Source organism: Stegodyphus dumicola, chromosome X1 (genome assembly GCF_044657685.1).
Source record: "Stegodyphus dumicola isolate Sdum_Otavi_A_Nest chromosome X1, ASM4465768v1".
Classification (NCBI taxonomy): Eukaryota; Metazoa; Arthropoda; class Arachnida; order Araneae; family Eresidae; genus Stegodyphus; species Stegodyphus dumicola.
The window spans coordinates 135569632-135594201 of NC_140780.1; the positions used below are offsets into that span (position 1 = coordinate 135569632).

The 24570-nt window shown below is 31.4% G+C and overlaps 1 protein-coding gene across 2 annotated transcripts in view; it reads right to left on the reverse strand.

Moving 5' to 3' along the window:
* HERC2 (E3 ubiquitin-protein ligase HERC2) overlaps nt 1-24570 on the reverse strand; it is a 599575-nt gene that overhangs the window by 512487 nt on the left and 62518 nt on the right. For both annotated transcript variants that reach the window (XM_085808058.1, XM_085808057.1), the window contains exons 4-5: nt 21401-21580; nt 3407-3623 (exon numbers count right to left, since the gene is read on the reverse strand). In XM_085808058.1, the coding sequence (XP_085664184.1) occupies nt 3407-3623; nt 21401-21580 (397 nt within the window). The remainder of the gene's footprint in view (nt 1-3406; nt 3624-21400; nt 21581-24570) is intronic.

Below are 24570 nucleotides of genomic sequence, written 5' to 3' on the forward strand. Positions count from 1 at the left end.
ATCGCTGTTTCCCCACTACCAATTAAGCGCGACAGGAGGTCGGAGGGAACGATAGTACAGAATATTCCGTCCTCAACGATTTTGAGGCGGAAAATGTAAGGCAGAAAAAATCGTTTGAAACGCTTTCGGATTCATCAAAAGCTGGCAAAACAATCCGTGTGTGACGATTTGGAAAGCCATCTTTCAATACTGAAAAATCCATCCGTAATGCTGAGAGGGTTAATATACGTCTTCAACATATTAAACACAATTAATTCAAATAGACTCATGAATCTATTAATTTTTATGAGCAAAAATTTATAATTTTACGTGTGCTATAGTACAGAATATCAAAAACAAAGATGTACAAGTTGTCAAAATATAATATCTTTAAATGAAAGGAAAAATACTTTTTTAATACATTTAACAAATGGCATTTGGAGATGATTTTGCTGCTTGAAATCTGAGTAACTAAATACTGAAAATTTAGAAAACATCTTAAATTGTTTAAACCTTTCAGTCCCAATTTATTTGTTTGTTTCAACTGACTTGATTTTTTTATGTATTCTTGGTAATTATCACAAGTGACACAAATGAAACTAACAGTCTGTCATGAAGCCTCTATAAGAAGAGGCGTGCGACAATTTTGTAGTGGGCACGTTAGAAATGATGCCTACTACCAGTGGGACATCAACTATGTAGTAAATTGATGTGTGTAATTCCATCTAGGTTTCTTTAAACATCTACTGGGATTTATATAACCCATTGGGATTGAAAAGGGGTAAAGGAAAGAATTAAATGCTGTATTTCACCGCACTTAAAACTTTCAGAATATTGATTTTTTACAAAAGTTCATTTTTTTTATAAATGATTTAGTTTCACATTTTATATTCAGTTATTTTATTCATAAAATTAATTTTTTTCTTTCATTAATAGTAATTATAAAATAGTAATTATAACAGTTAAAATTTTCTGAGGAAATTGGTCACTGTAAGTTCAATAAATAACTACGAAATTTTTGAATAAAATGTATATGAAAAATTAAATAATACTTTTAAAGTGCTAAGAAATGTCTAAATCTAAAAGTAAATGTAAGCAATCCAATTTGATTAATGTTGATTTGATTAGCGACCACTCAAAATTCCGTATTTTTGTAATCTTGTGTGGATGTGGTGAACTTGCATAATGATCAAAACCTACGTTTGTTGATCTCAAAAACACTGTTTGTCTTAAGGAGATAGTCACCAAGGAGGTTCACTGCAAGCATACATTATTTCTAAGAAAAAAAAAAAAAAAAAAAAGAGGCTGTGTGAAGATTTTTTGAGATTTTTCTAAAGTATAATGTGCATATGAACCAGTTCCTGAGAATGTACTCCACAAAGGAATCCCACCCCTTAAGCAGATAGCCGTAGCATGCTTTGTCATAATCTAATAAATCCAAACCCTACTGAAATATTATATAGCTGACTTTCGTCATAACTAACAAATTGACAACTGCCTGCAGGCTGTGCATAAAAATTTAATTTTAATAACACTTTAAGAATAAACTGAAACAAAACAAGAAATAATTTTCACTATAAGAGTATTAGATTAACAAACAGTGAAGAAAATAATCTCACAATTAAGTTAGCAATTTTTTTATAGATAAGGTCATGTAGTTACTTTCCTTCCCTTTTCTAATCTTTTTTTTAGATTATACTTTTGATGAAAAATTACCAGTAAAAACTTTATAAAAAATAATTTATTAATTTCCTTTGTTATTTAACCATGTCAGTTTAAAATTCTGACAAGTGCTATAAGTTGCATTAATTTTCTATGCTTAAGTTTCCTTCTTACTTTATCAGCAAAAATTTATTAGTTAATAAAAAATACGAAAGTAAAAATTATCCTTTTTCCATCTTGCACTCGCAAATCATTATGGGAATATCCATTCACAATTATTAAAGCCTGAAGAAAAGCATGTCTGTGATGTTATCGTCATGCGATCATTTGTAGATACTTTATTTTTTTACCACAATATTTTTACGACGATGTTTATAGACTGCGAAGTTTTTTAATTGCTTCATTTTCGATGACGATATTTTGTACCACGATGTTTTAGAACTGCAATGTTTTCGCCTTGCGTTCTTTTCTCCATGATGTTTTCGGCTGTAACCCACTTCTGGTGTTAGAATCACTGTTGCTGTGAAATTCCAACAGCTTTTCTTTATTTTTTCGTATATCATGCACTGTCCGGGTCCCAATTCCACACGATTATACAATAAACCGAGGAGTAGCACCTGCCTTCATCTTTTGCAGAATTTTGCATTACTGTCAATGCAACATGTTTACGTTTTCCAATGTTGCAAGCAGTAAAATCAAGAGTGCATTTCTTACCTGTCATTGTATTAAAAAGGGCATTGAAATTTAAAATATTCTTAATTTATCCACAAAATATTGCAATAAAAAAAGGGCAGCACTAAACAATCTCATGAAATAAAAAAGTTCAGAAAATACAACATGAATTGTGAACTTGAGAGAAGAGTTAAGTAAATCGTCTGTTTTACCTTGATGCAGAGTGGAGGGGGGAAAAAATTACTATGATGTCAATTATTTGGTATTTCTGTTATGACTCATTATTATTTGGTAATTATGACGTCATTATTCGGTAAGTATTTTTCCTTCGGTATTTCATTCTCCATGTTATGGTTTCCGGAACCTATGAATTGGATGTTAATATTTTGAGAGGCAATGCAGATTTTAGGAGTTGGCGAATTTCAGGTTGGTGGATTTGGGGTATTTGACTGTACCCCTATCTATGAAAATATGTGTATATTCATAAAAACACCGCTTTGAAGTGATGTAGCATTTTTTGCATATTTTTACCAACAAAGACAAAATAATAATCCTAACTGTTAACACCATTATACATTTCTAGAAGATCGATGTGCCTTCATGAAGTTACGAGTATTTGATTAGCTGTACTTGGATCTACTCAAAATTTTTAAAAAAAGTCCCAAAAAAGTCAATTTCTTTCCCCAAAATAGTGAAGTTTTACCTACAATATAAAAAAATGGAAAGAAAAATACATTATACAAAAGTTGAAAAAAAAAGTTTTGACTAATGTTGTGAAAATGTCATATTAGTCGTTAAAGGGTTAACACAGGCTACTTATTCCCTCTCACGAGCTTGAAAAGAACAATCTGTGTTGCTTAAATTTATGTAATGAGAAGATGATTATAATGTTTCCCAGCATTTGTTAATCAAACTGTACTTGATAGTTTAAAGACTCAAACAAATGGTGTTGAACATAACTTAAAAGCATGCATTATCACAATTTAACACAAAATTTCAGTTATTTTATTAACATTTGTATTACACCTGGAAAGTTTCTTTTCCAGATTTACATAAAGAGATGCATTTACTTAGAAAGAACATATGCACTTACCGACTAGGTTCATCAGAATTCTTATTACAAGTATTATCATGAGGCACTGAGAATTTAGAATTGGGTTTCAGTGGTGGCCAGGAGCAAAAATACCTATGAACAACAATAAGACGCTGTTGCAATCTAGTTGCAGATAATGTTGAACTAAATGCTTCACAACCGAATAATCTTTGCTCATTTTTCATAAGCTCCAAGCACTGTTTTAATTGATCTACACCTAAAAGTAGGTACAAAACTCATAAAAATTTATGCATAGCTAACACACACACAAAAAAAAAAAAAAAAAAAAAAAAGAATTCTTTTTAAATACACATACAAAATGACTAGCACATTAACAAAAATGAATTCTTTTTAAATACACATACAAAATGACTAGAACATTAACAAAAGCTATAGACACAAAGCAAGTAACTGCATGAAAACAGTTTTTTATTACACAGTTCTATACCTAGTTTGTTCTAATTAAAACTTGATGTTTCTACTGAAAGGAAGTAGATTAATTCAAAAGTAACCAAATATCTTATACCCCTATAATTGAAAACTGGATACCATGAGGAGGATGGTTGAAAGCACTTCTGTCAGTCTTGTATTCTCTTAAAGGCAAAGCCTTAACAGCCTCAAACTTGCCATATTAGTGGTTAATTATCACTGTGGGATTTGTTTAAATAAATCATTAACCCTTTGACTGCTAAATTTGTGGACCGAAATCACTTCAAAAATTGTGTGCGTGTTTTTTTTTTTTTTTTTTTTTTTTTTTTTCCCCATATTTTAAATCTACATATATTGGAGAATTGAAAAATGCACTTTTCTTTCTAGAAAATATTTTTATTTAGACTTTTAATCATGAGAAACTAAGTTGCCAGAAAAACCAATTTCAGATGTTATCACCAAAAAAAAATTTTTTTTTAATATATTTCAGTCGAGTTACAGTTAATTTCTACTTATTGCATAATATAAAAAAGTAAAATCTATAAAATTTAAGAAAATATAAAGCACCGAGGAAAAAATACCTTAGAAATGCAGTTTAGTATGATAGAGTTCAAAACAGGTGTTCAGTCTTACCTCCCTGATATATGAACTGTAAAATGTAAAAAATGCCTCCAGAGGGCAGTGCTGTGCAAAAAGGGAATAACCCAGAGTGTGTTCTCCCCTTGGAGAAGAGAGTGTTCCCACCTTTGTGGCAAAAGTGTTGAAATAATTATAGAGATGTGAAATAAAGCTACAGTCCTAACTTATAAGTGTTTTCGAGTTATTGAGAAGTTGTGATTTATAATATGAACTTTCATGGGCCGACGAGCTCGAATTAGAAACGAATCAGCAGCATCTAAATAGCGAGTTCGTAAAAATGAAAGTGTGCTCTTCTTCCGAAGCGAACACAGTGTAACCTGTGTTCATAATAATGGAAGAAAAAATTCATTCACTAAAGCGTTAACCCAAAAGGGTAAAATCACCCATTTAGTAAGTTTTGTAGAATCGGTGGTTGAACCATTAACCCTCTGGGCGGCCAGGGATTTCGCTAAGAAAGCACAAATTTCCCAAAACTGCTATGAGAACAAATTATTTTTTTTTTTGATTTTAATGCAAAACTCTCTTGGTATTTCATACCTGGATTTGTTTTCTTTTGATATATTGCCTTAATTTCGTTGACATATTTTAATATGCACGTATATATACGTTCTTACAGATTACGAAATTTACGACGCTTCAACAAAATTATGGTTCAAACATGAATGAGTTTGGTAAGAAAAATAATGTTCCCAAATTGAATGACTTAATTGAATTTCTAAAAAATCATATAAGAACTTTAGAAGCGTCTAGAGTTTCTAAGAACACGAACCAAAAACATTATTCTAAAGGTACAGTGTTGTTAAGTAATGTCAAGCCATATATATAAGTGTAGTTTCTGTTTGGATAATCATATTACATATAAATGTCCTAAATTTCAAGATATGTCAGTGAATGATAGGGTTGAATTTCTAAAAAAGCAAAGATTGTGTTTTAACTGCTTTTTAAACCATAGTGTAAAGCAGTGTTCTTCAAAATTTTCTTGTGCTAAGTGCGGTAAAAAAAATAACACCCTAATTCACTTTGAGAAAAGAAATAATAATTCATCCCATGGCGTACATTCTCAAAAAGCATCTTTTGCCCCGAATAATGCTAGTGAAATAAATATTTCAAGTGAATTAAATCCGAACGTGATTAGTTTCGAAACCAAAAATGCGACTCCCGCCATTAATTAGCCATTTGTCGGAACGAGTTATGAATGTGAACACAAATCCTTCTCGGCGCCAGGGCAAAGGTTTCCTTTTCAAGGTCGAAAAACTTACACATTTTTATCTACTGCTGTGATTAAGGTTTGAATGGGAAATGGAGAATTAATAAACATTTTAGCAATTCTTGGCATAGTCACTCAGGTCAGCTTTCGAAAATAAGAAAATAAAATAAAAAAACAAGCAATAAATGCTCTTATAACTTGCCTGAATAATTCGATTTTAACTGTTAAAAGTAAGGTAGTAACATCAGTGAACAATTCGAATGAAGACTTTAAAAGAAATGTTGAATTTTTAATTGTAAATAATATTAGTCATCTTACTCTTTCGAAACAATTGGATGTTAAAAAAATTTGTTTTCCATCAAATATTTGTTACGCTGACAAAATTTTTTATAGACCAACGAAGATTGATGCTCTTCTGGGAGCTGATATATTTTACCTGCTGCTGAAACCAAATCAAATAAAATTACAAGAGGAACCTATAGTGTTGCAAGAGACGGTGCTTGGTTGGGTAGTGAGTGGGTCTATGAATTTAAGTAAACAAAAGAGTTTCCATTGTGGATTAGTAAACAATTTTGAAGATTTAGATAATCAATCAACAAAATTCTGGGAATTAGAATCCCTTGGTATTTAGGACACTGAATTAAGAAATGAGGAAGATAAGGCCCTAGAGATGTTCAATAAAACAGTATGTTTTAAAGACGGACGATATGAGGTTGGGTTACCTTGGAAGAGGAATTGGAAGGAGCTTAAAGACAATTATGATGTTGCAAAAAATTTACTTGCAAACCTTGTTAAGAGAATGAAACGTGATAATTCCCTATATTTAGAGTATTGTGATATCTTGAATAATTATTTGAATGAGGGAATTATTGAGAAAGTGATGAGCCCAGTTATGCAAGCGAATAAACCTTTTATATTACTTACCTCACCATGCAGTTGTATAGCAAGAGAGCTTAACTACTGAGGTAAGGATTGTTTTTAATGGAAGTTCGCATGAACCAGGTCAATTATCTCAAAATGATTGTTTATATCAAGGAGTTAATTTAAACCCAAATATATTTCATTTATTGACATTCTTTTGCTTGAACAAGATTGCCTTCTTGGCAGATATAGAGAAGGCTTTTTTGCAAATTTCTTTACGTGAGAGAGACAGACGCAATGAGATTTCTTTTCATTGACAATATGAATTATGTATGTGTATATAAATTCAAAAGGATAATTTTTGGAGTAAATAATAGTCCCTCTTTGTTGACAGTAACTATAAAAACCATATAGAGAAATACAGAAAAAACTTTCCTGCTACAGTAAGATGACCTCATCCCAGGTAATGATGACATGCCTTTGAAATTTCTGTATAAGTAAATAAGTGTCCAAAAAAATAATGAGAGATGCTGGGATTCCCTTAAGGAAGTGGATTACAAATTTTGAAAGGTTAATTAAGGAGTGGAAAGCTGTGGGATTTAAGCAGTTAAGTCTAGAAGATTTAAAGGACAATTTACACAGAGTTCTTGGTCTCTTATGGGATCCATGTAATCCTTAGAAATTAATAGTTTGAGATAGATAATAGAATTTCTCCAACAGGAAAGGAACACCAAGCAGTTTCTAATAATGGCTGCTGGAAGAATCTTCAACCAGTTGGGTCTTGTGACTCCTTTTACTATCCGTTTCAAGTGCCTGTTCCAGGAGATCTGGCAAAGAAAACTTGGAATGAAGCTTTACCTCCTGATATAAGCGAGAAGTGGATGAGGTGATGTAAAGAAGTTCTGCAACTTAAAAATTTAAAGGTTCCAAGATATATACTTGGTTTTTTTACTGATCAAGATGCAAAACTGGAAATTCATACATTTTCCAATGCTAGCACTAAGGCAGTTATGGAGCAGTTGTTTACGTTAAGTTAAAGGTTGAGAATAAAATCTTAATCAATCTTGTAGCTTCAAAATCCAGAGTGGCTCCATTAAAGAAGCTGTCATTGCCAAGACTTGAGCTTATGGATGCCTTACTTGTGGCAAGATTAGCTAGTGAACTGAAACCAATTATTGACAAAAAACAAATATATAAAAGTTTTTTTTTTTTTTTTTTTTTTTTTTTTTGAGTGATTCAAAAGTCACCTTATACTGGATTCAAAGTCCAAGTAAAAAGTGGAAGCAATTTGTATCAAATCGTGTGAAGGAGATACAAAGCTTAACAACTGAGGCTACGTGGCATCATTGCCCAGGCATGCCTAATCCAGCTGCTTTACTTATCCATAGTGCAAGTAGTGATTCTCTTCTAATAATTCAACTTGGTGGACTGGACCTTCCTTCCTAAAAGTAACTATTCCTGAGCCTCCAGAACGTAGTGTCATTGAGGATAAGTATTTTAATGAACTGAAAAAAGACTGTGTAATACTGACGCTTTGAAACTTTTTAGTATAACAAAGGACTTTAACTTTTTAAATCGTATTTTTGACTTAAGTAATGATTTTATGCATATTTTACGTGCTATAAGTTTTCTTTTCAGGTTCATCTATAATAAAAGACACCCGAGTACCAAAAGGTCAGGATATGTAACCGCTGCTGAACTAGAACAAGCAGAGTTTTTTTTTTATCAGACAGGTACAATCTCAAGAATTTTCGGCAGAGCTGAAAAGTTTATCTAAGGGTGAAACGGTAGCCCACAATAGTAAGCTAAAATGTTTAGCCCCCTTTTATTGATGAAAATTCTATTATTAAAGTTGGTGGTCGTCTCCAAAATTCTACTCTTGAGTTCTGTAAAAAACATCCTGTGGTGCTTCCACCAAACAATCGTTTAACAGATTTAATTGTAATGTATTTTCACAAAAAATGCTTTCATGTGGGACCGCAAATTTTATTATATTATGTGAGAGAAAAATACTGTAAATGGGAGAAATAGTTGCAGAAAGATTTGCCATTAGTGCGTTGTTTGTTTTAAGGCAAATCCTTCTACTTCTTCTCAGTTAATGGGAAATCTGCCATCTGAGTGTGTTAATGAAAATTTTGCATTTAATAATACAGGAATCGATTTTTGTGGACCCTTTCTTGTGAAATACAAAAACCAACGTAAGGGTTTATTTAACAAAGTTTATACTGCCGCATTTGTTTGCCTCGCAACCCGTGCAATTCATTTGGAAATCGTAACAGATCTAACAACCAAATCTTTTATTTATTGTCTTAAAAGGTTTTTTTTCTCAAAGAGGCAAATCTAGAAAACTTTTTACAGATAACGCACAAACATTTGTAAGTGTAGCAGCAGAGTTAAAGAGGTTATTTCATATGGTGAATTTTCCTGATGAACTTTTTGCAGGATATTTATCTTCAGAAGGTGTTGACTGGAAGTTCAATACTCCCAAGGCTCCCAATTTTGGCGGTCTTTGGGAGGCTGGCATAAAGTCATTCAAATATCATTTGAAACGTGTCGTGGGAAATACTAATGTAACTAAAGAAGAGTTTTTAACAACTGTGATAAAAATCAAAGGTTTTTTTGAATTCACGTACTCTTTCTCCTTTTGATTCCAATGATTATAGTGTTTTGTCCCCCGGACACGTTTTGATCGGCAGAGAAATCACCTCTATATCCGAGCCTAATTTAACAGATATCCCCGAAAACAGACTTTCCAAGAGGAAAAAAATAACTAATTATGTTCAAAAAATTTGGCAGTTGTGGCAAAAAGATTAGCTTAGTAATTTACATCAAAGATCAAAGTGGAACTTTGATAAAAATAATGTTAGAGTTGGAACTGTTGTACATATAAAAGATGAGAATCTTTCACCAACCAAATGGTTGGTTGCTAGAATTGCTGAGATATTTCCAGGCAAGAACGGTAAGGTAAGAGTTGTCAATTTATGGTTACCAGATGGAATATTTCTGAAAAGAAGTAGTGGTAACATATGTATCTTGTCAAATCAATAGTTAGACTATATGGTGTGTTATTGCAATTGTGTGTGTCATTATGTTATAATTATTTTCATTTAAGTTGTTAAAGAGTGTTATTGTAATATGTGTTTTCATATTATATATTATTATTATTCAACTTTTGCAAAATTTGTTTTGATATTCTCATATAGAAATTTGCAATTTCAATGGGCGGGAGGATGTTCAGTCTTACCTCCTTCATATATGAACTGTAAAATGTGGAAAATGCCTCCAGAGAGCAGTGCTGTGCAAAAAGGGAATAACCCAGAGTGTGTTCTCGCTTTGGAGAAGAGAGTGTTCCCGCCTTTGTGGCAAAAGTGTTGAAATAATTATAGAGGTGTGAAATAAAGCTACAGTCCTAACTTATAAATGTTTTTGAGTTACTGAAAAGCTGTGATTTATAATATGAACTTTCAACAGGGTTCAAGGCAAAGTCCAACTTCACAGCCTTTGTACCAGATTCAATAAATCTAATTAATAATCAATCTCATTATTAATCTAATTAATAATTCAATAATTTAATTAAATAATCAAGATAATCACTGAACGTTTTCTAGCAGCCATTTCTGTAAGAAAAAAAAGCGACAAAAAGTGAAGTTTGAACGGCAATACCATTTGCCTTCAAATGCGGCAATTTAGCGGACAGCTAACGATATCTGTTGGCCAAAACATAAACTAAACGTCTAATACTGTATATAATTTATTTCAATGGTTAAATGGGGGGGAAACGGGATGCGCTCCTCAATACAGGAAGAAAATACCTAACTGCAGAAATCACACGGGATGAGCAGATTTTGCTACATTCGAGCTGCCGTAAAAATCGCGGGATGAGCAGCCAGAGGGTTAAACTAATACACAGTATACTTTTCTCAATTTAATACATAAAATCATTATCTTTATTCCATTTTTAACCTATAATCTCAAAAGGAGTGGACAGTTAGAACCATTTGTCTGCTAACACTGGAACAAATAATAGTTTGGCCAACCTCTATTTAGGTCTAATTATTAAGCAGCTATTAGGCCCTAATTATTTAAACAATTAATTTTTTTATATATGTAAACATTTGTAAAAGCTAAACTATTCATAGAAATAATAACAAAAAATAGAAAAGTATGTAATGAAAATTTTCTTGGTTTTTACTCAATAAATATTTAATTTCCTCACTATTTTCAGTATTTCATCACATAGGGATTAGCAAAATGGAAACAAAAGGCACTGAAATACGGTTTGCCATCAATGGAAGTCTAATCTGGCAGGGTTTGTGTTCATGAATCATGTCAGCCGCGATAATATGTTTGATGTATTATTAACAGCCACTAATGAATTGTGGCCACCACCTAATAGCTCTTTGCAATGAATTTGGGATATGCTTCATTACTACTCATTTAAATAAATTGCTTAAAAAAGTATATAAAGTAAAATAATAAATACAAATTTAAAATAAACTTCTGCATTTTACTCACAAAGAAAAAGGGGGAAAAAACTGTGAATTGTAGATAATGACAATTTTGCATGCACAGGTAACCTTTCCCTAATCAGGTTGAACTGCACCAATTTCCATTTCTCATTAATGTCACTACAATAGAGATATGCCAATATGTATTTACAAATTAAATAACTCTTTTGATTGATCCAAAGCTGTTTTTACTTACAAATTAATTTACACCAAATCTCTTCAAATAAAATAATTAATTTTTAGAATTGTGTTGATATTTTAGCACTCAATTTATGTAAAAAATTAACATACATACCAACATTCTCCACAAAAGTAACCATAAGAAAATTTTGCATATATTATATCATACTTTTGACTGATTATGAGTGAATAAAATAACCACAGATATCTAATCCAAGAAATGGACTGCCATCAATACTTTTCTTTTTTCTTTTTTTTTTTTTTTCCCATTTGTGTATTGAAGTTGAATCAGTGTGAAAAACAGCCGTTAAATGAAACACATTTGCAAACTCTTTATTACATTTAAAAACAAGAAAGTTGCTAACATAATCCACCAAGATCATATTCTACACATAAGTTAAAAAGACAGAAAGAAGTTGGAAAGACATATAGTCAAAAAATTCATGGAATAAATATACAGGTTGTTGAATTAGAAACAAAAAAAATTCTGCTTTGTTTAAAAATTTCTGTTAGTTTGAATTAATCAAAATAAACACACTATAAAGTTCTTTAAATTGGGAGGAGAACAACAGGCCTTGTCAATCTTCATAACTGAAAATTAGATTCAGAATGCACTTACATTTCAAATATGAGAGTGACATGAGAGAATGAGCTGCCAATTCCTTATCTTGAACTATCCAATAATTCAGTGTTACTTGATCCTCGTCTGTAATGAATCTTACATTCTCACTAAGATTTACATCAGGAATGAAAAGACAAAAATTTTTGAAATTTCTGCTTTCCTGAACTGATTTATATGCCTTTTGAAAATACATTCATTACTAAAACAAATGAAATAGACTTCTGTGGAATTTGCTTCCTGGAACTGATAGAAATGCTCCTCACACGTACACTGCCGGAGGGAGTACATTTCTGTATCTCCCGTTCTACTGGGCCAATTGACAAAATTCAAATTGTGTTTTTTAAGTCTTGAAACTGCCACTTCGGATATATATTAGATTTATATACAGCCATTGTTTTAATACATGTATTTTGACACAAAAATCGGCTACTTTCTGAAATGACATGCCAATTTTTTTTCCATAGTTCGGTTCTATAACTCAAATTATGCCTAAATCTTAAATTTTGCAATTTTTAGTGAGATATTTATGCAGAAATTAAAAATTTATCTTGGCACATCCCCCCCCTAAGTTTACACCAAGAATAATTCACTTAGTGAACTTTTTAATTTATAGGAACCTACTTTCCTTTCCCTTTTTCATTGTACCCAAGCACTTTCATACTTTCAAATAATTTTAATAAAGTCCGTAAATCACACTCGGTATTATTATTACTTCTAATGAATATGCCAAAATGTAAATTCACATATATATCTTAGGAAATGTTTAATAAAAAACTCTTAATTTTTTGCAGGTGTGCCTAGAAATACATCTACTGTAAGATGATGTTAAAACATTTAAAGGTTATAATACAAAAAAATTTCGAAAAGTATTTAAAAAAAATTTTTTTAATAATAAAAATATGCAAATTATATTTGGATCAAGCCTGAATTTCAAATTCTGAAAGAAGGAATCAAGTAAGTTTAACAAAAAAAAAGAGATATTAATAAATATATATCAAATTCAATTAACACTGAGGAGCTAAAATTTTGAAAACTTATTTTTAAAGAACTACCAAAACCTTCGAAAAAAAAACAGCTCTTATCGAGTAAATGGTGGGAGAGACCACTTGGTTACTAAAACCTTCATCTAACTGGCCTAACACTGAACAAAATTGTGAGGAATATTATATAGCCAAGGAAAAGAGAAAAACAAAAATCTGATTGTCATTCTTCTATCTGTCCTTTAAGTTACTCAAGTACTTCTAGCTGCAAAACTGATGAAAAGAAAAATAATGAATGCAAACATTACGGATCAAGTTGGTACTATTATTTTATTAAGTGATATGGTTGAATGCTTGGATAAAAGGATTTATTTTTAATTGTCTAAATGCAGAGTCTTCAAGAATTATTGGAGAATAAAATATCCTATGGAAAGGTCAAAGATGCAGAAAAGAAGGTCATGCTATTAATACAAAAATGAATATTTTTCTGATCATTTAAACAAAAGAAAATTAGAGTCTTTGACAACATAGAAGGACACAGAAGGAATTATTAGACTGAAAACTAATATTATGTTTCAAAACATTCATTTACCATTACTGCGACAGTACCACGAGATCAAAAGGCTAATTACGACAGAACACCTGAAGAACTTTCATGCTGCCTCCTCTTAAATATTGTTCACTACTCTAAGAGAACATTATTGAACTTTAAAGGCGAAAAAGACGTAAAATCTCTTTTATCCAAATTTGTTACTTGTTTAACATATGCAAAGAGAAATTTAATAGCACCGATTTCTGCATTACCAGAAAAACATGTAAAGGATGCATCCATCTTTAAAACTAACAGAATTGATATGGCTGGACATACATTATTTAAAAGGAGAAGCAAAAGCCTGGATTTGCAAATATGCATGTGCTGTGTATACAGCTGTCCATTTTGAGCTTATTTCCTCACTGTCTACACATGGTTTTCTTCAGAGTTTCCATTCGTTTATAGCTCAGAGAAGTGAACCTTCTGTAATTAACTGCGATAACTGAAACAACTTTGTTGCAGCATCAGATTGCTTAAAAACCTGTTGATTGGATTGTCATAACTCATTACACCACCACTAGGAAAATTTCAATGGTTTTTCAATCCTCCAACTGCTTTTTTTTTTTTTTTTTTTTTTTGGGTTGTTGTTGTTGTTGTTGGGCAGTTTCTAGAAGCGATTAGTTGGCATGATGAAACAAATCCTTAGAAGAATTTTGGAGAAATCTCTATAGTCTTTTGAAGAAATGACAGCATTATTGTGGAATTTGTGATTAACTCTCGTCCTCTTATCCATGTTTCAGAAAAAGATTCTGAACTTATTCCTTTGTCTCTCATCTCATTTTTTAAATAAGATTTCTGAAAACCAGGTGTTTTTTATTTGGATGACAATGATGAATGTTTCCTCAACAAGAGATTAAAATATTGTCAACAACAAATCACCGATATGTGGAAGAGATTTAGATCTAAATATCTAGGACTTTCAATTCAAAGCCATGATCTGAAGAAGCATAAACAAAATATTAAATTTGAGATGCAGTTCTTATTGGAAGTGATAATGTTAAATGCACTGAGAGGCCATTGTTAACTGAATTATTACCTGGAAAACACACCACTATACTGTTATGATTGAAAAATACAAATGGACAATTTTTATGCCCCATACGAAGAATTTTTCCATTAGAACTTTTAAGCAATTGCATCAAACTAAAAAAATTATAGAGTTGAACAAGTTAGAGCTGAAGGGTTTCCAGTGGAAAACAACCAAAAAGATGTAAAATCTGTGAAAAACCAGTAGAGGAAGAGAAGTTAGCCCTACCCAAAGATAGAGTTTATAAATATTTGGACTCTAATTTAGTTCCTTTATCTTTTCATTTGAATTTTAAAATTTTGTGCTTTTAAAAATTTTACACTTTAAAATTTCTAGCAGGTGGAATTTCGTCCAGAATAAATGGATTTCAGATGACATGTAGTTTGCATTTTATATGTACTTTTGTTTCATTTTATTTACTTGATGTTTTTTTGGTTACTAATAGTTACTTTTAGTTTTATTTCTTGGAAGTCGCAACAGAACAACTTACAGAATTAGCAAAAATATGTGCATGTAGTAAGTAGGCTTAGTAAAGAAAGTTTTGTTATGTACATGAGTGATGTAATTTTAAGATCCAAACCTATTTTCAACAATAAATGAACACTTTAGAATATGTTTATTAGTCTCTAAAGCCAGTGATATGCTGGTAGCATAACAGTTTATTTTTATGCATAAGCGAGCACCCAGGAAGAAGTTAATAAAAGATTGATAAGGATGGCCACATATCTCCTTGCTGGGAAATTAAAAATTCCACGAATATCCTCCTCAGCACTTTTATCGATCCCTATTTGTATTGACAACTGTCCCATCTAGTTAAAATTATTTTTGTTTCAGTTTGTGCACCTTCTTTGAAGTTCTGGAGCACTGTACTGGATTATTCTGCATTCACTGTTACTGTACGATCATCTTAAAAAAATCCTGCCACTCGCCCAAAACTCCCCACTGTAATGTAACCTGCTGTGACTGTAGTATACACTCGTGAAATTGTGGGAAGTTTCAATGATAACTTCCAGTAATGTACGGACTATGGATGATGATATTGGCAACATGTCATTTTCAAAACTTAACGTTGGTGTAATTTTTATTTTTTTAGTAATGACATACATTAAACTACAATATAAATAAGTTCTTTACATTTACCAAGATATTTATTTCATTTAAAAATTCATCAGATTTTTCTGCCCTACTCTTAAAAGGGCCTACTTTCTGCCCTACTCATATACATTTATGGTGGAATTTTGCTGCTGCATAATAACACCACTTCACATTGGAAAACAATTTATCATGCTTTGGCATGCACTGAGATATTGCTTTTCATCCATTGTTTCTACTTTTTTTTAAAGTCAGTACATAATGTTTAGAAAATTCTTTAGTAGCAAGATGACCCAACATGAGTTCCTGGGAAATTTTGTTCTTCGAGGAGAAAGATCTAAATTGGTTGCTAATAAAAATAGCAGCATTAACTGAGACCATAAAATGTGAAAAGCAACAAAAAGCAAAAATATCATACTAAAGCTCAATAGAAGAAACAAAAATTGGAACTTTACTCATATTTTCATTTAAGGCTCATTTCAGTTTTGAATCAACAACTATTTAACAAAAATTATTTTAAAATGGTCCAGCATAATCAACAGGTAAATAGTCCTTTTTTTCCCCCTCCCCCAAATCTTTACATTAGTGCATTAAGAGCTTTTGAAAGTTCATTAATTTCAGCACTCTTGCACTCTTTTTTACATGCTCTTAAAAAGTATTCTGTATTCTTATCAATTCCTTTCCAATCAACATAACAATGGGCTAATTGTTTTATTTTTGTTATGCCCATGAGAATTTCATATAATTCTTTAAATATGGGCTTTTGATATCTTTTAAGGATGACCAACTGCTGACTCTTAAACAGTAGACCACCACCTTCAAGACTATACAAATTGTTGCAACTTTTGATGGTAAGAGGGCACTGTTGCACAGAAAGAAAATAGTCTATGTATTTTATGTTATGTAACTGTTGGTCCACTGCTGCACTGTAGCTGTATTACTGTGATATATCTTTTTGGTGTTTTTCATTAAAGTATAAAAGAACAATGTAGTCATCAATTTTGTCTACCAAATCAAGATCAAATAACCACCAATATCAAGTATCCGAAGCCAGGGTGGCTTTCGTATTAGAATCATCAAGTGTCGCATTTGCCTTTCAAAATTCGTATTATGTGGTGACATGATTAGGCACATGGTAAATGCATGGTTAGGTGAGTAAATAGTTTTGTTGAAAATTTGTCTGAACAGAATATTTTGTAATTGTTGTAGTAGTAAATTTGTTTAAAGTCGATCTTGTTTTGGTAAAATTTGAAATTTTCATATTTACTGAATGTTTGCATTGATATTTAGAAGGTTTGAATTTATTTGCAAGCAAGAATTTTTGTTTTCATGGAATTAGAATTCGTTGTTAATTTTTAAGTTTGATATGTTGTTGAACGATTTGTTTTGCCCGAATTTCAGAATTAGAATTTATTGTTAAAGTATTTAAAGAGTAAAATTTGTTGCTAGAAATTGTTAAAATGGCTAAATTGTTAGAAAAAATATACAAATATTCGAATGAATCAGATATTGACATACATGTATCTGATTCATATTTAGAACAGTTTAATAGTAAAATCAAAATTTTTAACATACTAAATAATGATATTAATGAATTGTTGAAGAAAGAAAGCAAAATTAAGGATGAAATTAACACTGTAGATGAATATTACAAAAAATACATATATACCAGTTAAATTTAAGTTGCAAAACAAAATTAAATTGATTCAAAAAGTTCCATATCAGTCAGGTGAACACACATTAAACCCAGAAAATTTTCATGTAGAAAACATAACTAAGAAAAAAGAACTAAACTTCCTAAACTTTTGCTTCCTCAATTCTATGAAGAGTTTTCAGAATTTTTTGAATCAGATCAAGAATTCTCTGTATAATAATAATTCTAATTGAATTGAGGTAGAAAGATTTTGCTATTTAATGTTGTTATTAAGTGGTAGTGCCCTTGCTAGTATTAAAGGATACTCAGTTACTCCATAAAACTATAAACAGGCTGTTAAATTAAATTCTGGAACATTTGTACAGAGAGACATTTTAATAAATGCTCACTTGCCAAATTTATTAAATCTCACTCCTGTTAAAAATTCTTCCAAAATTCAAGCTCTTCGGAACCTTTATTTTGAAACCCAAACTCAAATTAGATGTTTAGAGGAACTGAATGTCAAATCAGAAACATATACAACAATACTGACTAACATAATATTGAAAAATATGCCAAGAGACTTGGCTCTTGAATTTTCTAAGCAAAATAGAAATAATTGTCATGATTTACAGGAATTCGTGAAATATTTACATAATGCTATCAGTGCAAGAGAATAATTTTCATTTGAATCAACACAAAATAATTTTATAAAACTTTGAAAGTTTATTTACTCTGCGGGCAAGGTCTCCGTAAGACTAATGTGAAAATATGACTGTGCAACAAAAAGGGATAAATTAATTAAGGGAAAACGATGTCTATTGTGTTGTAACACAAACTATTTTGTGAAAAAATGTGATGCTATAAGTGTTCATTCTTCTCAGGCAACTGGGAAATATATTTGACTTATTTTAGCAGAATCGAAACCAATTGCTGAAAAATGGAATATTATTTCAGAATTTCTAATCAAGAAACAAAATAAGATAAAATGTTATTTTGATGACTTTTTAACGCATCACAAATATCAAGCCTGTGAAAAATATTTTAGTGTGACTGTATTTTAGACATTTCAGTACAAATAAATTACCAATTTAGTGGCATAATATGAGAGAATCATTTGGTTTCATGGAACCTTGTTATATAATCCATACTAAGGAAACTGAGTTAATATAAAAATCTGACAGTTTAGTTGATATTTATTTATTCTGAAATACTGTCATCAGAATTAACTTTACAATTTATAAATGTATTCAATCGAGTAAAAATACCCTTAATGAAAATATGAACATTCAAGAATTTGGGAAGTTGAAAAATGACTTCTGTACTTTAATTATTCCTGCAAGTGATGCAATAGTAGAAAGATGACTTTCATAGCTAAAACTCATTAAAGGTGGCAGAAGAAATACAACTGAATAAAGACAATTAAACCACCTTTTGTTTCTTGCCATTCTTGAAAAGACAAGTAAAGATTGGGAACATAAAAGTTTCTTTTGCCTCAACAAAAGCAAATAAATGATAATGTACTTCATAAATACCTTTTTTATTGCACATTTAACTTGACTAGTACTTTTTTCTTGTTCTTAGTTCACTACATTTATTAATATCATTTATGTGTGGTTTTGTTATTAATACAGTGCATCCGTAAAGTCATGGTGCAGTTTTGATCGATCGCAGGAAAGCAACAAAACAAAATAGAAATGTGATAGCTTCACAAAGCAAAAGAAAAACCTCTTAAAGTTTCATACCTATTCAGTGCAGTTCGATGTGAGCTCCATTTGTTGCCCTAAAAGCATTTAAACAATATTCAAGTTCTTCCCACACACGGTTAAGGAGATCTTGTGTAACAAACAGAGTGAACAATGTCTGTGATTCTCTGTTTTAAATGATTAATGTCATTGATATGTTCCCTGTACACATGTTGCTCCACATAATCCCATAAGTAAAAATTCAAGTGTGTCAGATCCAGGGATTGCGGTTTCCATGGCTTGACAGAACCCCTTCCTATCCATCACTGGAAGAATGTTGTGTCCAGAAATTCCCGAACAATGTTGCCGTAGTGTGGAGGAGCACCGTCATGTTGAAAGATGACACCTTCTGGAAATTGTGGCACTGCATACAATTCAGATGTGTCAAGATAGATATCTGACATTACAGTCTGCTCTGCAAAGAAAAATGGTCCTATGACTACATCATGCATCAGGCCACACCACACGTTCACTTTAGAGCTGTTATCTTAGTACTCTACGTAGGCATGAGAATTTTCAGCAGCCTATATTTGGACATTATGGTGATGAACATGTCCACTAACATGGAATGTTGCCTCAACACTAAACACAATCTTCTACAGAAATTGATTATCGTTGTCCTCATGAAGCATATCTATAGCAAACACAAATCGTTTGGGGTCTATGCGTCGGTTTGATAGCATGCAATAGCTGCAGTTTGTAACCCATTAAACGTAGACGTTTCTTTAACGCCTTGTAAACTGCTGTCTTGATTACGTGTAATTATCGAGCACACACATGCACTGGGTTTAGGGCTTCTTAAGGTAACTCTCACAACAGCCTCTAAAGACTTGTCACTGACCAATGGGCCTGCCAGAACGTGGTTTATTCAACAAACTGCCAGTATCCTTCAACTGCTTATTCCATCCATTAATGTTATTCCTATGTGGTCGCAGTTCTTTGTACACACAGCGATATTCACATTGCATTTTGGTCATTCGAATTTTCAAACAGAACACACTGAACTTCTCTGTATGGTCGACATCTCGAGTGACATGGAAGTGGGTGGGGTGACTTGCTGCTTCGCAATTCACGTTGTAGCGCCATCACCTGTGTGTGCACACGCTTGCACATCATATTACGGAAACTTGGAGAGTTTTCCTTTTGTTTGGTGAAGATTTCACATTTCTATCATGTTTTATTGCTTTCCTATGACCGATTAAAAGTGCATCATGACTTTATGGACGCACTGCATATTCTGCTCATTATTATTATAGTCTTGAATTGCTAAAAAACATTACACAACCTTAATTATTTAACTAAAATGGGTTTTCAAGTCATAATTATCTATGCTAATTTAACATTTAAATGTATGAAGGGTATATAAACACACACACATACGCATACTTAATTTATGTTTGCCTAAGGGCCCAAAATTTCCATATGCCGCTGGAAAGTACATACTTTGTTATCCTTCTCCCTTTGGCCAAAAAATTTTATCGAAAAATGTTAATAGTTCGAGCCAAAAAACGTTATCCACATTTTTTGGCTCGAACTCATATACTGCATACTGAATCACAGTTGAATGACACCCAGTAATAGAAACACATTTACAAATACACTATTGGATTTTAAGACAAGTAATTTCATGACATCCACCGACAAAATCATATTTATACCCATGAACTGGAAATAGAGAATCACGCATAATGCCACAAAATCAGAGATAAAAGTTTCTGGAAAATACAAATATGAAACAGCATTCCTAAAAGCAAAGATACAACAAATGACTTCCTGCATAAGTAATAAGATATTAATATTCCTCAGCATCCTCAAAAACACATGTTCAGCTTCAAAGTATCATTATCATTCCGTGATAAAAAAAAAATTAAAATTTTTGAAATGAAAGTTTAGAAAGATTTTTTCAATTCATTAATATGATAAAAATGTCAATTATGTACAGATAAATATCAAGGCATTGAAATTAAATTTTGAAGCGTTTAATTTGCCAAATCAAAGCGTGCTATTTTGTCACGCTAGCTGAAGTGTCAATTAAAAAAGTACATTACCCAAGGAATAGAAGAAAACCAAGGGGATTTTATCAAATAGAATTTGTTAAGATTTATTCTAAAGAAAAGGCAGCCTATTCATTAAAGTCAACTGTAGGCATTTACACATACATATACACTTATACACTACTGTGTCATGCATACCTAATTTTAATCTTTAGTGCAATTAGCAAAAAAAAAAAAAAAAGAAAAAAAGAAAGAAAGAAAGAAAATTATACTGAAGCTCATCCCATAAACTACATTAAAGCTCATAAAGTAACATTAAAGATAAATTAGGGGAAATCATATGCATTCACAGTTACTTCAATCACGCTTTCATTCACTTCGAATGAAAAGAATGAAATAAAAAAGTTTATTATTCGAAATACTGAGAGATTACATAAAACTCAACAATACACTAAACAACATTTCACTAACTCCTACGAACATACCTAATTCAGGATCCCAGGTCCATGACTTTATCAATGACTTTGATGATTTATGGATTGAATCACACTCCTGTGTTTTCACCTCTTTTGTAGAATCTGTAGGTCGGTCACACTCAATACATAGCCAACATCCACATTCACCAGGATAATTACACACATCTGTGATACTTGGTTCAGGTGGAACTAAAACAGAATTCATTTAATCATCTTTAGAAATAAAATAAAAAAGTTCAAAATTAAAATAGCATCTGCACTAGTGTTTCTTAATAAACATGACAAAATTATTAAAACGAGGCTGCCTACGTGAGAAAGAAGGAACCAGGATGGCTGCAGGCAACTCACTGCATGTAGGATTTTGAACAGCAAGAATAAAGGCCCGTTTTCACTGCTGCGTATGCATTGCAGTGTGTATGCGTTTCTCCAATCAGCGTGCAAATTCATTTTGATCTATCTGTATGTCTGTGGATGCGTTGGGGTCGTGTGGTAAAAAAGGAGCAATTAGGTGTTGTCAACAAAAATTAATGGTGGCAGAAGTAGCGATGAACACTGGCTTAGGGAAAGAATGTTTTGCTAAAAAATACTTTTTTCTGAATTAACATTATAGCAAGAAATCTGTGTGCTGAAAAAGACAGCAATCAGCTTTTAGTTAAAAAAAAATATATATATAAGAAAAATAAGATAACTGCAACTACAGTACTAGTTTGCATAGAAAATCAGGCGTTCAAGAAATTCAGTTCATGAAAATCAGGTGCAAAAATTATAATTCCAAGTCCATGAAATAGAAAATTTGTCCTGACAATTATTTCCTAGTTCTATATACATATTTATTTACCTTTAATGAAAATAAACCTCTGACTATATCAAACTGCTATAGCAAATCAGATATGGCATTAAAAGATTAGTTATTTTTTCTTTTGAAGCAGGTAAAAACTAAAAATGTTAATTATAAATTAAATTTGATAGCTTTTTAAAAATTAAACTGCATTAAAGAGTATGTTAAATTTGCATTTCTTTATTCATAAATATACCTTTTTGGCTAATATACGTTTGTAAGAACATGGAATATATTTTTAGCAGCCTGTTTAACTTCAATCGGAACACCACTTTAAAAGATAATATTTTCTGTAAGAAACGTCCTAGAAGCTGAAGAACAAACTCTGGTGAATTTTTTAGATGATAGGTGAATTTTTTAGATGATAGCACACTGAAATAGCACACTGAAATCAATGAATAATTAAAACCAAAAAATTAGTTTTAATTATTCATTTACTTGATGATGTATATAAGCCGAAATTGCATACCGTACTCATGTGATGATAGCTTAATGGTAAAGTTGACGGTAACGTGATTTAACTTTTCGGGTCATGAGTTCGAATCTCATAGGCTTTTCCCACCTTGTCTGCAACTTTCTTAGCTTCTTGCTTGAATTTCATCTATATTTGTGTGTTATAATTTATTTCTATTATTATATGCATTAAATATAATGTTTTATTTATGCTGTTATTTATTTAATTTTCCCCGCACAAAATTTTGAAAATTATATAATACCAATTTAAAGCATGCTCCCTGTACATATATATATATTTTTTCCGTTTCACTTTTATGAGAATGTACATACATGTGCTCAAACTTTGGGATGTTTCCAGCTCTAAACTTTCACTACCAATTAACATGAGACAATATTAATGCCCTAAACATTTTTTAAAAAAAACTCACTATAACAATTGCTTTTAAATTCAGTCCTCTCCAGCAGAAGCGCAGGAATTAATTAATTAAACATTTCCATTTTCTTTACCTAATGTGTGTGTGTGTGTATATATATATATATATATATATATATATATATATATAAAGAGGAAAAGCTTATTTTCATAATTTTTTCTAAAAGAGATATGAATTAAAAATATTTTATGGATTATGTATAAAATATAACTGCACATAGTGCATTTTAAAACAAACGTGATTTCTAATAAATTATCCAGCTATGACCCTGAAGAAATTAAAAATGAAGAAATCGATGCTAAAATTTTATACATTACCTGCTTTCTCCCCAAATTTGGGCATATTTTATTAATATATAATCTCACATGGCAGTCAGCAGTATTACAAGCATAGCAAATTTTGTGTAAATATTGTGAACCTTTCTTTACAGTTGCTCAGTACTTTTAAAGTACCAACTATTTTTTAATTCGTTGAACATTTTTATTTCATTTATTTATTTGTTTATTTTTTAGTAACAGTACATTTTAGTTTTAATAATATACATATTATTTCATTAATATTATAGCTTCCAGAAACGCAAAGAATTTTTTAAAATTTACTTCAGTTTCTATGCAATTAGTGATGCTCATAATATAATATGCATTATAACCTTACTTATCTAAAAATTGCTAGCGTATTTTACTTTCACAGTTCATAAGCAGAAATAAAAATTTCCAATAACCTGGAATTTAAATATCTTAAGAATCCAAATCCCGTACAGAGATACAAAGATATCCGGTGGCGATAAATGCAATCGACCACTGAACTTCCGTATGCGTAAATCCAACGCAATAGTGTAAATGGTCTTCTGTCTGCATACGTGTTTCTCCCAATGACGCTACACGTTCGCAATGCACTAATGGAAACAGGCCTTAACTGGCAAAAGACCACCAGTGGCTTTGCAGTTAAGTTGCTGAACAGTAAAAGGTCGACCTGGGTTCGATTTCAGAAAAATAGGCAGGCTACATATGTGTTTTCACAGTTTTCTACATGTGCAATGTAAATATGAGCCAATTTCTCTTACAAAGTCCACCATGAAGGCATTCTTCCCTTCGGTAGAGAGCAGTCACAATCCCTGCTCTAATCAAATAAATCAAACTAAACCAATAATTAACTAAACTGTTTGATGATAATTAACCCTCATAAGATGGACTAGATTAGAATTAACATCATTAATTAAATAAAATAAATCTTTGTGAATGTGAAAAGCTGTAAGAAAATCAAATTCACGAATGGAAGAGGCGTTTTGGATAATTTTTGCAAACCCAAAGTCAAACTTGTGATTAAACTTACAACTATGATTAGCTATCAAAGACTTGTTAATTTCGCCTTTTCAGACCAAAGATTCATGTTCCTTCAAGCAATGCTTTAGAGCTCTTTTGGTTTGGCCCACTGTATCTAAAATCACACTG